The 15,307-nt window shown below is 36.3% G+C and overlaps 4 protein-coding genes across 6 annotated transcripts; 1 reads left to right on the forward strand and 3 right to left on the reverse strand.

Annotated features, from left to right (window-relative positions):
- Positions 1–929: 929 nt before the first annotated feature.
- LOC145555656 (F-box protein SKIP23-like) lies at positions 930–5,178 on the forward strand. 3 transcript variants are annotated; one of them, XR_014091528.1, is made up of 2 exons: positions 930–1,662; positions 5,080–5,178. XR_014091528.1 is itself a non-coding variant. In XM_081617397.1 (2 exons), the coding sequence occupies exons 1-2, from the start codon at positions 1,638–1,640 to the stop codon at positions 3,390–3,392; spliced, it is 1,296 nt and encodes a 431-aa protein (XP_081473523.1). In that variant the 5' UTR covers positions 932–1,637; the 3' UTR covers positions 3,393–3,580. The 3 variants fall into 3 exon arrangements, 2 of the variants coding, with proteins under 2 accessions (XP_081473523.1, XP_081473522.1); XM_081617397.1 differs by lacking the exon at positions 5,080–5,178 and adding an exon at positions 2,122–3,580 and having other exon boundaries at positions 932–1,662; XM_081617396.1 differs by lacking the exon at positions 5,080–5,178 and having other exon boundaries at positions 932–1,268; positions 1,466–3,580.
- On the reverse strand, positions 5,064–6,331 carry LOC145642617 (uncharacterized). The gene is made up of 6 exons (XM_081693809.1): positions 6,064–6,331; positions 5,908–5,978; positions 5,651–5,768; positions 5,498–5,576; positions 5,309–5,420; positions 5,064–5,228 (listed from the first exon to the last, which is right to left on the reverse strand). Exons 1-6 carry the CDS (start codon positions 6,329–6,331, stop codon positions 5,064–5,066), a joined length of 813 nt encoding a protein of 270 aa, XP_081549935.1.
- A 3,624-nt stretch (positions 6,332–9,955) lies between these two features.
- LOC145642618 (uncharacterized) lies at positions 9,956–11,348 on the reverse strand. Its single transcript, XM_081693810.1, has 2 exons — positions 10,812–11,348; positions 9,956–10,060 (listed from the first exon to the last, which is right to left on the reverse strand). Exons 1-2 carry the CDS (start codon positions 11,346–11,348, stop codon positions 9,956–9,958), a joined length of 642 nt encoding a protein of 213 aa, XP_081549936.1.
- A 395-nt stretch (positions 11,349–11,743) lies between these two features.
- LOC145642619 (uncharacterized) lies at positions 11,744–13,118 on the reverse strand. The gene is made up of 2 exons (XM_081693811.1): positions 11,807–13,118; positions 11,744–11,760 (listed from the first exon to the last, which is right to left on the reverse strand). The coding sequence occupies exons 1-2, from the start codon at positions 13,116–13,118 to the stop codon at positions 11,744–11,746; spliced, it is 1,329 nt and encodes a 442-aa protein (XP_081549937.1).
- Between the last annotated feature and the right edge of the window lie 2,189 nt (positions 13,119–15,307).

Genomic DNA, 15,307 nt, shown 5'->3' on the forward strand with positions numbered 1-15,307 from the left:
ATTCAGTTCAGTTTATGCATCATGTTTGTTTAGAGGAATAAAATGAAAGAGACATGGATTATATATATAGCAGGATGGAACAAGGATTATAAAAAATAAAAAAAATAAAACCCTCGTCTATTAAATTCTATATCTAGGGGGAGGGATAGAGAGTTGGAGACTACTCCCTCCGTTTCGCATTAGTTTAACTCATAGTTTACAAAAATTATAGACTAGGCTTATAATATGAAGTATTGCTTGTAAGAAATAATAATAATAAATAAATAAAAAGTTATGTATGTGGGGTTGGTAGGAAAGAGAAATATAATAAAGTATTTGTGAAAGTGGGGTTAGTGGGAGAGAGTAATTATAAAATATTAGTAGACTCTTTTCCAAATATAGTAGTGTTGCAACTAATATAAAACAATCGAAAATGAAAAGTGTTGCAACTAATGCGAACGGAGGGGGTATAATTGAAAGAACAAATTAACCCCTTGAGGGAAAAAAAAATTGAAATTAGTAAGGGTAAATTAATAATTTTGTTAGTTATCTTAGAGCAACTCCAACGGTTGTAGCTAGGGACTTGATTGTAATATTAAATAATCCATAGCTACTAGCTTGACCATTGGAACAAGAAAATGCAATTAGCTTGTCAAGCTAATTTGCTTGGAAAAAACTTGTCAAAATAAAACAAATTAGAATATTTTGAAATACTTCGTATAAAAATGTAAATTAAGAAAGTCAGGTTGATATGAATAGTAAACTAATAGCTAGCCATTGAAGCTCAAATTAACTAAAATAACAATTATCTTAAAAGCTTATGTGGCATGGCGAATTAATTGTCAAATTAGCTTGCGTACTTTATTTTCTCCTTATCCTACCCAATAATTCTCTATCTTATTTTGTTGTTGTTAATTTGTTATGCATGATTCACACTATTAAGGCTTATTTCTATCTCTCATACCAAACGCTTGGGTAGAACACACTGTAATACTCTTTTGTCTAAGATAAGAGGTAAACAAAATCTCTGCATTTGAAAATTCCAAAAACCCCACTGTATCACCTCCATCTTCATCTCGTTCCTTTCTCCAAATCTTCCCCAGAATAATTCAAAATGCATGAATATCACAGAAGATATCCCATACTCTTTCTCTCTCCTCCCAAATCCCACCACTTAGCTCTCACAATCACATTGCATGATCGAGATTTTGTGAGGTTTTCGGTAATTGATGTGAAATTATGGATTAAATCGGCATTGAATCTCCGAGATAAATTTGTTAAAATTGGAGGTAAATTAGGGAAGATCCTGACATATATTAATCTGTTCATGTACACGTCTCTTATAAACTTTATCTCTTTCAAAATTTTATTTCCTTATATATGTTACAAAAATTTATTTCCTGTTAAAAGGGATTTATTTCCTAATATAAGTTAAAAGAATTTATTTCCTAATTTACAATTTTTTTTTATTTTTTTTAATAAATAGGCAGAGTTGGGAAGTTTGAGACATTGGAAACTCAGAAGTGAAAACAACACCGATAACTTTGAGAGTTTGGTTTCTTACTTTATCTTCCTTATTAATTAATTAATCAAACAAACAAAAACCAAATTAAATTTGTTCAGAGTCATGCCATCTAATCTGATCAGTAATCGTATTCATGAGGAGGCAATCTTCAATCCCAGGTTTGTTTTTTTTGATAAATTTTGATTGAGATTTCAATTACAGTAATAATCTTTAAAAATCGGACTATTGTAAATTTTGATTGAGCTTTCAATTAATAAACTTTGTAAATTTTGTTTATTTTATATCGGATGATTAATTTTTTGATGTTGGGGTCGGTAGTTTTTATGGTGGATATAAATTGTTTGAATCTTTGGATAGGTTGATTATTCCCTGATTATTTATTGACACAATTATTTGCTGAATTTATTTATCAGTTTGAGTATTTATACTGTTATGTATATGGTTAGTTCTTGGGACTTTTTGTTTATGATGTGGTTGGCTTGTTTAAGATGGATGTTTGCAGTTATTGATGTGATTTGTTTGTTTAAGGAAAAAAGTTAAGATGGAAGTTAACTGGGCAGACCTGCCGACTGATTTGTTGGTTCGTATAGTTGATAAACACATAGTATCATTTGTAGACGGTCTAGCCTTTTCCGGTGTGTGTCGTTCGTGGCGCAAAGCTTGTGATACAGTCAATTTGAAGCAGAAGTGGGATTGTCAAATGCCGTGGCTTATGTTAACTGATGGCAACCAGGATATCACCGAGAATGAATGGGTACAGTATCTAGAACCTGATCGTTTAGAGAATGTGATTGAAGCAGAGAGTGTTGAAGACAAGTTTGATGATATTAATACTACTCGAGGCTTGTTGGATTTAACGCAGGAGAAAGTTAGGTGTTACAATGTCGAGTGTGATCTAGGATATGGAAGGAATTGTTGGGGATCATCTCATGGTTGGATACTAACTCATGGGATTGATGATAACATGTACTTATTCAACCCTCTTACCAAGGATCGCCTCAATCTCCCTTGTCGCCGTACAATCCCCTTCCTTTGGGATAATTCTGGTGAATTCCTTCGTGCATATTTCATAGACAGGGCAATTGTACTTAAGGTGTCAGGTGATACTTTATTGGTGGTACTTATATATGATTGCCATCGTAAAGCTGCAATTGCCAAGCCCGGGGACACACAGTGGACACCAATTATATCTGAGAAAAGGGCTATTTACCGGAGGGTTATGGATGTATTATACCGTAGGGATAATCTTGGTATCGATGGACTTGTATTTGTGAATGAGTGTGGCCATATTGCACTGGTAAACCTTGATGATGTTCAGAATAAGAAACCTCTGGCATTAAGTTGGTACAGATGTTACGTACCGTATATACGATTTCTATTTCAAAATACAGATTCAGAACTTAATTTTTCCGATCACACTACCTACATAGTTAATTCTGGTCAGGATCTTCTCTTGGTATTGAGGATATTTGACACGGAATTAAACATTGAAGAAATGGTCAGAGATGATGAACATGATGTTGCTCTTTATTTTTTCGATCAAACTACCTACATAATTAATTACAAGACAGTTGGTTTTAAGGTTTACAAGTTTCACTTTGATGACAAGAGTTGGGAAGAGTTGAAAGATTTGCAAGATGTTGCTCTCTTTGTGGGTAACAATGCAACTATGTCTGTTCGCGCAACTGAGATGGGATGCCAACGCAATTGCGTATACTTTGCAGATAATTACTCGTCCGGTTCTAAAGCCACCAAAGATAAACTAGCGGGACATGACATTGGTGTTTTTCAAATGGGTGAAAATATCATCCGGCCATTAAAGCTGGAGAATAACACCCACTTACGCTCTTCCTATTGTTGTCCCATGTGGTTTCGTCCTGCAATTTAAATCTAAACTTGTTTTTTTTCATGTACAATCATTAATTTAGATTTGCTTACATTTTCTGTGTTTTATTGTTCTAATTATTTGCTGGATTTTGTTTGGATGGTATCAATGTTCTTGAGTGTAAATATTAATTCTGACCTTAGTATTGTTGAATGCTTGAATTTGCCCTCTTAATAGGAGTTTAGATCTTCCCTTTCCACTATAACATTTGCTTTTCAATAGACCAAAACTTGCTAATGCAAAATCTCAATTGCACACGATCGTAAATTTGTTGGGTTATGGCTATGGGCCTATTAGCTGCATCATATCAGCAAATCTAAAAGATTTTTTTTTTTAAAAAAAAAAGTTACATATTTTGGCCTAGGTAAGGTAGAGCTGCCTACACCCCCACTCCTTCCGAATGACGGCATCTTGGTTGTTTTTTCAGTTTTGAATCACCTAAAATGTTTACTCCCTCCGAGTTTTTTTAAGTGTTACAGTTTGACCGCCATATAGTTTTAGGCAACTTAATTGACTTAAATAAAATAAGAGGTAAGTGGAGTAGTTGGAGTATAAAAAAATTGTAAAAGAAAGATATTGGGGTTAATAATTTATTGAAAAGTAGTGAATGTTAGAAGAAAAATATAATAAAATAAGTAGCAATGGGTTTGGGTGGTGATCATGAGAAGAGAGAGATATACTAATATTTTAGTGTAGCTTTTTGCCAAAAAAAAAAAGTGTAACACTTATTAAAACTAGGGGAGCCAATGCGCGCGATGCGCGCGGAGCGGTTTGCCTTTTCTTGTTTAGATTGTGTTTTGTTTATGAGGTTTTGGTAATTGTTTTTTGGGTTAATTATTTTTTATTTGAGTTGTTTGTGGGCTGTTGTTTTGTAAAGGGAATTGTGGTTTACGTGGCTATCATATTGGAGTGGTGCTATTAGCTTGAAATGTACAGTAATTGAAATTTGTAATTGCAATGAGTTGGTGTTGTGACTATCAATTGGAGTGGTGCAATGATCTTTAAACTTGCCATTTATTATTTGATTTCAATAAAAGAGTTCTTACATGGCACATAATTTAAGATTAATCCTAATAGTACGGAGTACTTAGATAGATATAATGATATGCAGTAAGTATTCTTATATGGTAGTACTAAATTATTGTAAATATGTAGCTAAGTATAAGGTGTCGTTTAAGGACAAACGACTACTTCTTGTTTTTTGTTGTAGGACTTTCATGTGTCGTCAAATCTCAACGTCTTTGATAGCCCATTTGAGCACCCCGATTCTAGTTAGAGAAGTTGTTGGTGCTATTTGGAATTTGATGGTCCCCACCTTTAGGTTGCTAGCTATATCTTCAAATTCTGGCCAATCACCCTGCCCAATAATGCACAAAATAAAATCAGAAAGCGTGTTTTTTTAGGACTGTTTTTGTTGAGTTTTTATTCGAATTATATGGCCTTTCCCCTTTTTTTTTCCGTTCTTACCGCCATTTTCTTCTCATATATCTCTGAAGTAGGGAGACCAATGAGCTTTTCACAGTCTTCAGCAAAAGCGGTGAGTCTTAGTGTCCCAGTGGCGTCACTCACATCGATTGTGAAATTTACCCTGTGTGTAAAGGGACATTAGTATTTTGGTTATTGTAGTTGTTGCATTTGTTGATTTGAGTTGATTCTTACCTGACTGTGGCAGTACTATTTTTTTTTTAAGCAGTGTAGGCATTTGAAAGTTGCGTCCTTTGCTTCTTGGCAGCGCTTTCCACAGTTGTTACATCCTAAGTAAGCTAGCAGATTTTCCAACTGAGCATCAAGGATAGTGGCTTGTATCCAATGGCGTTCTTCTTGCATTGTGTTTGCAGCCTGCGATGTATGAAAATGCATCAGTTCTCTGTAATAGGTAGGTATTTGTTATGTAGCGGGGTGGGGGTTGTTGTCCTTACATTTTTTTGCTCAATTTCATAGATAGTTTTCGCTGCTGGTGTTCTTGATGGTGTTCTGATGTGCAGTATTTTTGTTGCCTGGTCAAGAAGCATTTCTTGTTTTTCTTTCATCCTAGGATGTTTTGAACGAATTTAGTACAATTGATTAGCATTAGATATTGTAAGTATATTGTGTTTTTCATTGCTTACCATGTTCGAAGAGCATGTGCTTCCTCCCCCGTAGGATCTGAGATGATAGTAGTTGACATTGAGCTTGCAAGGGAGAACCCTACATGTTTTAAGGTTTTGAATTAGGCAGTGTGTTAAGGTATTTTAACAATTTGAGAAGAAATGATAGGCTACCTTTATATGTGGTTGGTTGTAAGTGAGTGAAGGCTGCAACTATTGGGCTTAGCACCCAACCTGCAAGCTTCTCAGTGTCAATAACAGTAAGGCCTCCCCACATTGAGATGGTGAGCGTCTGTTCAGTGTTGTTTATCATGGCATATAGAATCATGGATACTTTTGTAGTTTTGTATAAATGGTGGATTACATTGTTATAATAGGTTATTATCGTCATTATTTACGTACCTTTGGTCAGTGACTATGATTTCACGTACATCCATCATGTTTCCTCCTGATGTTGGTACTTTCCTGACCTCTTCTATGTAAAGGACAACAGCAAGCAAATCTGTGTGACATGTTACATACGGTTAGTGACTGCTACATAAAGTGCTGTTACCAATATAGTTGATGTTGGTTAGCACTGTACTTACTAAAGCGTTCATTTTTGAAGCTTGTTTTTGGAATTGAGTTGATGGAGACATAATTTGGCAGAACTGGACCTGCAGTTGGGTCCAGTGGTTCGATGATTGTTTGTTCGCCGAATGTCATCTGGCACTCATCTTCTCTTTTTTGGTACTTTGGATCTATTGGTTTCAGTGGAGCATTTGCGATCTCGTATTCTTTCCCTAGTTGCAGGACGTCCTTGAAAGTGTCTATTTCATCACCAAAAAGAGTATCTCCAAGATGGTTACCCTGCATAGTATAGTTCAAGTGAATATATGTGCCATAAAAATCCAATCGACCTGATCATAACTAAAGTGACCATGCTTCTTTAAGTCTTTTTATTGCATGGGAATGTAAATTATAGTTTTTAACTCTTAGATTTGTTTGCTCGGCAGTCATGACAATTCCATAAACTAATTTAATAAATGTCATGTTGAATATTTAAGTGATTTTTAGCTGTTGAAGTTGTGAGTTTTTCCTTATGTTGATTAAATCTGTGAATGAGATCTGTATTTTCCTTATGTTTTTTGGTTTTATTGCCGATAGCAGAATTACAAGCAGTTGTAAATTTTATATTACTGGTTTTAGTGCCTAGTAAGAAAGTGAACAAACCTCAGTATCCTCAAATACAAGGCGTTGGTAGCGCTTCTTGATTGGTGATTGTTGGCATTCTTATATTCTGGTTGTCTGACATTGCTAAAAAAACGTTTAAGTAGCTTGCCCTGTTTAGAATTTTGGTAATGCAAAACATGGTGAACCACAAATTCCCAAGGCTGCCAACAATTATGAGTAACATGTTAATGTATTCTATTGAATGCCTTATGGTATTATTTGGGATTGTAACTTGCAAATTATAGGACAGGTATATTAATAGAAAAGTTGCTTAAACATTAGCAAGCTGAACAAAATTCAAAAGAAATTTAGATACTAATCCCACTAAGAGTAGGAAGCCCCGTGGAAAAAAAATTTAAAATAAAAAATGAAATAAAAATGAATAAAACTATTTATCAGAAACATCCAGTAAAAGATTACTGTGAAGTACTTAAAGATAGTACATAATTTTTTGTAAACGCTCATATGCTGGAATTTTAAGAGAGAGAGAGAGAGAGAGAGCAGCAGACATTTGCAGCACTGAAGAATTGTAATACTAAGAGTAGAAATGTCAAAATGAATGAACCAAATTATTAAACACCCACTATATTTTCTCTCATAATCTGCCATTACTAAGTTAAAAAGAATGTATCATCAACTCAGGAAATCAAAATTGCATAAAATAATAGAGTTAATCAAAGCAAAACAGCAAGATTGTAATAACAAGAGTAGGAAATGTGAAATTCTTACAGCAGAGTTGGTGGGTTTATAAATCACAGTAAATTATTATTATAAAAGAAAAGTCGCTTAAGACAAAAATTGGAGTTAAGAGTGGTAAGATTTGCAGTTTCCCCATTGTAAATTAGTGATTGGCAATTAGCAGTAAAAATTATTAGTAAGAATTATTAAATGAACTGCTTTTGATTTATACTCATAAGCAATAAGAATTGAATCAATAACAATTAGCAGAGAACTAAAGACAATAAGCTTACAATGAAGATGGAACTCCATGGTATCGTTTGGAATGCCTAAGCTATGAACATGATATACACTCTGTGTTGACATTTCACATATATTAACAAGTTCACATGATGAATGGATGCAATCAACCAAAACTATTTTAGTAGAGTGCAGGAAAAATAGATTTAGAGATAGAAAGACCTGTTTAGTGAGATGGCACTAAGGCCACCCGACCCAACTGCCAGTATTCTTTTATTTTCTTTTTTTGGGTTGTGGGCCGTGAGTTTGGGTACCGTACTTTTAAACATAGATAAATATGGAGCATATACATTAGGAGACTGATGGCGAAGTTGCAAATAAGAGTGGCATACCTGTAGTTTATGATTATCACCAATAATAAGAGGTCTTTGATTGACTCCCAAGTAAAACATAACTCACGACAGTTGGTGTAGACACCCATTTGTGTCTCCCCAAAACCAAACCTAGTGATGAGTGCCTTTCACGTCGAATCATAATCGAATGAAACGAAAGTGTGGAAAGGTCTAGTGTTGCGGGAAGTTTTATTTCTTTTCTTTTCTATTCTCTCTGTTTTTGAAAACTTTATTTTGAGAAAACAACCAATCCAGTTTGGTTGGTCCATGATATGGGTCCAATAGTGGTGTAGTTGGATGGGGTTTGCAAAGACCTTTCCAACGATATATTATAAGCCCAATTCCGATGAATATTGAGGAAATTATGGCCAATTTACTAAACTGGGCCCGGTTTGAGTTTTAAGTACGGCCCAATGATCTAGGGGAGGGCCTAATATGATTTATCATTCCTAATGTGATTAGGAATGGTTTTGGTCTTCTAGAACATTCTAGAAGGTTTTATCATTCTTAATTCAGTTAGGACTCTTCAGAGTTTTAATTAGATCAAATAGCATTTTCGACTGAAATTATATTATTTTATCTTCCAGTATGGGAAAATTATCAGAATTTCGAAAACGCGTTGAAATCCGAATTGGCGTCCAACCCCAGGCCTTGGCGCCTGGAACCAGGATTGGCGCCAGACGCCAGCATTGGCGCCTGGCGCTAGCCACTGGTCCTGGCGCCAATGAGTCAGGGCTGGCGCCAAGTTAGTTTTGTGATCTTCAGACTCTGTTTTGATAAATTATCTTTTTTGGATGATTTTCTCTATAAATATCATATCGAAAACTCCGTTTTCAATCATCAAGAGTCACCAATTCTCTTTATTCTTAAGTTTTCATCAACATTCATCAACAATCATCAATTACCATTCATTCATTCTTTCTTTCTTGCTTTTTAATACAAAATTCCGCATTCACAAGATCTTGAAACACCTAGCCATATTCGAAGTTGTCTTCGCCCTAGACGTGAAAGGTTTTAATTTCTGAGGGTTTGGTCCCAAATCTTTCTTTCAATTATTTAATTTAATTGTTTGATTGTTATTTTTCCTTGAAGTTACTAACGTGTGTATTTTGTAATTAGAAAGAGGTACGAGGCATCCAAGTAAGTGCTTTAATGGTTTAATTGATTTTATGATGTAGATATCATGCTTAGATTGTTATTTATGATTCCTAGTATCATGTCTAGGGTATCTTTAATTTTAAGTATGATTAAAAGTATGATGCTTCCTATGTTCTTCCTAGTATTTATGATTATTATGATTATGATTATTATTATTTTGATGATGATATTCATTATTATGTTGCTTGATGCTTATTATTTATTGCTTGATCACACCTTTTATGCATGTTAAAGGGAATTGGTACTTGCAATCATGCTTAATAAGATAATTAATAATCTTGTTAAGGTTAATTGTGATTATAATTTCAAGTGATCGCCAATAATAGTTTATTTGTGCATTTAATTCAACCAACATATAGATTAAACAGGTTTAGGGTTAATCCTATTGATTGCATGTTAGTCAGAAAGCGCACATGAATACGAGCAGAATAAAGTAGAGGCCTATTATTAGGGCAGGTTCAATCTCTTTTAGGTTGGATTTGTACCATCATCCCCGAACCCTTATTTGGTTCATGACCTTATGGAGTTGACGATCTCTTGGATCGTTAAGGGGTGTAACCTTCACCTCGTGATGGTTTACAAGTTCCTTAAAAACTTGTTGGCGACTCTTTTGCTCTATCTTCTTCCCTTTTGGACGCCACCGTACTTTAGTGTATGATCACAGTGGGGTTCAAGCTAGTGGGATTTTTAAGGCTTGAAACTATTCCCTACAGTTGGCAATACAAAGTCGTTTTGCTGCAGAGATGACATGAACTCGGTCACAGTGTTCTACTGTTAGAGCCTGTTGACATGATCATTGTCATAACAACTGTGCTGTCAGTTTCACATCTAACTCAGAATTCACATTTAGGCATGCTCCAAGAACTATAGTTGCATCAGAGCAGCCATATATGGTGGGTACCATCTGCACCAAAATCTTATACTCTTGTTATGTTTAAATGATTTTGAAAGAAATAAAGGGGTAATTTTGAAGCAAGACAACATTCATATAATGTAGATATCATTCAAAGTAGAAATCTTAACAAAAGACACAGTAATTAGGAAGTAGTTGCTTGTCATTTTCAGAAGAAGAAGTAATAGATTGTTTCAAGAAACAATAACATTTTGTTAAATTTTAAGATGAACTAAGTTTATTGAAATATTCTCCTTCATTTGGAATTTTAAATTGGCTAAAATTTTGATAGGGGACATCGTGAAGATAACCAGACCGAAGTTCCTGTTTCAGTTGTTCCTGTCATAAAAGAATGGGTTTGACTTTAGCAGCTACACATTAGGTGAACGGCATACATTATAAAAAATAAATCAGGAGGTTGTAATTATACTGACCTTGAAGGAGATTGCTGTGTAACACCTGATCGTAGTAAGATCTCAAACGAAATAACATTTTTTGCACTGTATACATGCTGATCTTCAGTTGTAGGCTTGGTCAGTACCCTTACATGTTTAGAATTCCAGGCCCGAGCAAGGGCAACATATAATTGTCCATGAGAGAAGCAAGGTCATCTAAGGTATATCCCTACTTGAGTGAGTGTTTGTCCTTGGGCTTTGTTGATTGTCATAGCAAAACAAAGCTTGATTGGGAATTGTTTTCGCTGGAACTAGAACGGGTAATTAGTTGAGGCAGAGGGTCGCAAGTCAATGCGTGGCAGAAATACATATTCACCAGTATGATGGCCAGTTGCAATTACACACTCAATCATGTTGGGGTAGAATCTTTTGCATATGAGTCGTGTCCCATTGCATAAGCCAGAGGCTGGAGCAAGGTTCCTCAGCAGAATAATGGGGCAATTTTCCTTTAGAACCAATTCATGTGGACTCATTCCTCCGGGGCATAAAGTGTTTAGGAATTCAGTTGTGTAAATTTTGCAATTTTCATCAATTAACACATCAAAACTCTTGTAGGTTACAGCCTGACCTGGGTGTTTTGCAATTAGCAGAGTATTTATCTCATCAACATCATCGTTGAGGGGAGTCAAGATTGCACGTTCAGCGAAGATGCTGGAACTGAAACCACCTGCGGTCAGTTTCGGGAATATTTGGCTGAGAAGCTGGTCCAGAGAGTAGTTTTCATCCTCAAATGGCACAACCAGTTGTCTTGGTAGATGAATGTCAGCTATCTCTTCTGTTTGCATACGACCGTCCCCTAAAGCAAGCAAGAAATCAGAGAATGCAGGATCTGTACGTGCTCGCATGTTTTGACTAAGGCGTATTCGTTTGAAACCATGCCATAGATAAGAAGAGACTAAGCTCGCTTATACGACTTCTTTTTGTGATTTTTTGGGTACCACAGGCAATACTTGCCGAAAGTCCCCACCAAAGACGACAACCTTGCCTTCAAAAGTTGTACGCCTATCACATAAATCCCTAAGCAGCAAGTCTAAGGACTCTACGTTTTCCTTGATTGCCATTGATGCTTCATCCCAAATAATCAAGGAGCTTTCTCGTAGAAGACCAGCTAAGCTGCTTTGTTTAGATACATTGCAAGACATGGAAGCTGTATGATCAAGGGGGATTTTAAAACGTGAATGGGTTTTCCTCCCAGTCACTATGTTTGAGGCAGCAATTCCGGACGTAGCTGTTGGAAGAACTATTTTGCCCATTTTTCTAACAGCAGCATACAATGCACAGTAAAGGTATGTCTTGCCAGTACCTCCCGGACCATCAACGAAAAATGAACCAGGTTTGTTAAGCTGCACATGTTTAATGATGCAATCAAAGGCATCGCGTTGGGCAAGGTTGAGCTTGTCAATGGCTTCAATGTATTCAACCGGTATTGTGGCATTGAGTGCATCAGCAATATCCTTTGTTTGTCGTAGTCCGGAGTCTGCATTGCTTATCAACACCCCTAGGCCAAATTCTTCCAAAGTTTTCCCCATTTCTTCTAAGAAACGCTCAACCCCTTGCACAGTAAGGGCCTTCACTTTGTCTTCCATTCCTGGATTTTGGTGTTTGATATCTTCGGACAAATGAATGTAGTACTTCTGCCAAAGGGCTAGGGGATCTCTTGGCATTCCGAAAATCAATATTGTAGCAAATAATTTACGCAAAGCTGTTGGCATATGTGCAGTAACAGCCTCTGCCATACATTTATCAACGGCGTCATCTTCTGCCAGGAGGCCAAGTTTCAAGGCTGCTTCCTTAAATGTTACACAAAGGTGGGCGTTGACTGTTCGTAAATCTTCAAATGATTTTGGTCCCCTTACATTGATTAGTAGCAGCCTGAGAAAATATCTTTCCCCTTCGGATGGAGCCACAAAAGTCAGACGCCCTATTGCAGTTCGCACATTAGCCCGCTTAGACCATGTTTTTGTAGCATGATTCCACACATAATGCTCACAAAATTCTGCATATGTGTATTTTGGTATGTTTGGGACAGTGTTGTTCATTCTGAAGAACTCGGTTAATGAAGTATGGGCTCGGCGCCTATCTGAAACAACAGAGGCTAGTTGTTCATTGGGAGAGAACCTCACACTGTGCTGATTAGGCAGATGAATTTGCAATGTTACTACTGGTGGGCTCATTTCAAACAGGTCAAACCCAAAGATTCTCCATGCGGCTTCACAAGGGGATACCCAATGGCCTGCTTGGAACTGCTCAATCTCATTTACAAAGCCTAATGAAGCTTGTACGTTATATGATACCCGATCATATCCTTTATAAACGTATTTGTAAAGGTACTTAACTGCTTGAATTGTTGAACATACCTCCACTTTCAAGTGACAGTCGAATAAGGCAGATAGATAAGGGTTATATGGAACGACCCAACGATTGTCCAACCTTTTCCTTCGAATCACAATAGACTCCCCTGTGTCCCGGCGTCTGTATTCAGGATACCCACTTTCATGGCTTGTTGTAATATCAGAAAAAGACTTAGGGTAGTCGTATTTGCACTTCCCTTCCATTCCTCTATGCTTCATGCATGGGCATTCAGGGTTATCCTTCCCACATGGGCCATGTATCATATGGTTTAAGACTACTTTTCGTAAGTGTGGGTTTTCATGGGAAGGAATTTCAGCGGACACGTACTTGTCAAATGAGTCTGGATGCTTTATCCTAAATTCCGGCTTTAAAATAATGAGCATATGAACATGTGGCAAGCCACGTTTTTGGAACTCAACTACATAAATGAACGCAGCCACCTCTCCAAACACTTGTTCTTCTTTTTTTTTTCAGTGCTATAAGCTTTGCTCTGAAAACACGAGCTACAAGATCGGGTCGGTTTTATGCTTTTTTCCCCGTGTGCCAGCTCTGCTTTGATTTCTGGCCAATTTGGGTTGCAGGTCATTGTTATTGTATCATTTTTACTCTATTTTAGAGTATAAATTATGTGTTTATATATAGATATTAATGGCTTATCATGAAATTTACTTTGTTGAGCTTAATTGATAACATTTACTTAATTATACCCTAATATACGATTTTGACAAAGGAATTACTAAAATTTCAACTTTCATATTGTTTCAGGTTTATTACTTACAAAGACTAAACAAAACAATAGAAACAAAAGCCCACTATATACTCACGTGCAACATATAAGCAAAAGAAGTAGTAGTAGTGGGATTTAATACCCACCAACCCCTAATGGCCCAAGAAACAGAAGCTGCACACGCACAAAGAATTGGAAGAAAAACCCTCAAAATTGAGATACTATATTTAAGGGGAAGCGGAGGCAGTAGCGAAGGACAGAGACGGCGAGCACGAACACACAAAGACGGAGACGAAGAGCAGCGTTCAACTTCTATAATTGGAGTTTACTCTTCTCTTTTTAAGATTATGCAATTATCAATGTTATATATTATTGATTGTGTTTTCTTAATCTCCATGTCTAGCTAATTTCCTTTGTTCTAGGTTAGGGATGTAGTCCATTATAATCTATCAATGAATTGAATTACTCTGTTTGGGTTTGATTTATATAATTGCAATTTGATAATCTTGTTTTAATTCATACTCTTAATCTGGCTAATTGATTGTATGTTTAAGGTATTGGATTATTAGCGGAAGTGAAATTTCAATACTAGTTCGTGGGATTATCAAACGTCAAGTAGTATAATTTTAGGAATAGTTATACTCTTGGGGTGGTCTTTTTGAATTCCTATTCGTAATGAGTTTATTTCAATTGTTATGATCACGGAAGTAGACACGATATTGATTTAAATATACGTTTTCTACCTTGGGAGAGGAGATTACATACTATTGGTAATTCGATCATTGTTATATTATATATGTTCAACCATGCAATTAGTTTAATTTCATTATAGAGAGTAATTGGCGAAACCCGAAACCTAGAACTATTTCTCATACTTGTCTATCGTTTTATTAGTTTGCAAGCCTTAATCGTTTATAGTTTAGTACTACTTTTCTCATATTTTCGTCGTCTAAATAATATTCTAGTTTCTTAATTTGGTACTTGAGTAGACCTCCTTGTGGATACGATACCTTGCTCACCCTATTTTTACTGTAATTAACCCGTACACTTGCGGTAGATTTAGACCCGACCAGTTATGAATAAGTCCGGTTTCCCAAAACGTTGTACAAGAGCGATAGCATTGAGATAACGTCGTTGCATATCACGAGGCCCCCCTAAAAAGGAAGGAGGGAGGATAACACACTGACCTACATTCGATGCATTTGCTTCACCGCCTTCAAGTGTATCTACTAAACCCTGATATAGCTCAGCTCTAATTTGTGCCTGATTTTGTCTAAAGAAATCTAGCCGAGTATTCTCTATCTTCACATACATGTCTACAATATATTGCAAGAACAGCCGCCCAGCCCGTAGGATGAAATTTCCAGCACGCATTTGAAACTTGTATGCATAATACTCCCTGCAAGAAATAAGCTTGCCCTTCTTCCCCCGAGCAGCAGCTGCAATTCCATTTGTTTTTATAAAAGTAGTTACATTTACATGATTAATACGGGAATGACATAAATGAAATAACATGTTTTTGGTGTAAGTAGTCACAATTAGTTGTCTTACCAGAACCTTCTTCAGTTACCAAATCAGCTGCCTCTTGAACATTGTCTGAAATGACAATATTTGAAAGGTCTTCCACCTGGGACCGTCCTCCGTGAGACATTTTTAGTAAACCGTGATGCCACCCACAGTCACCTCGAGGAAATAGAAGCGGGTATTGTAGAGGATCGTAACAGC

The sequence above is a fragment of the Chenopodium album genome, chromosome 8 (assembly GCF_948465745.1).
Source record: "Chenopodium album chromosome 8, dcCheAlbu1.1, whole genome shotgun sequence".
NCBI classification, from domain to species: Eukaryota; Viridiplantae; Streptophyta; class Magnoliopsida; order Caryophyllales; family Amaranthaceae; genus Chenopodium; species Chenopodium album.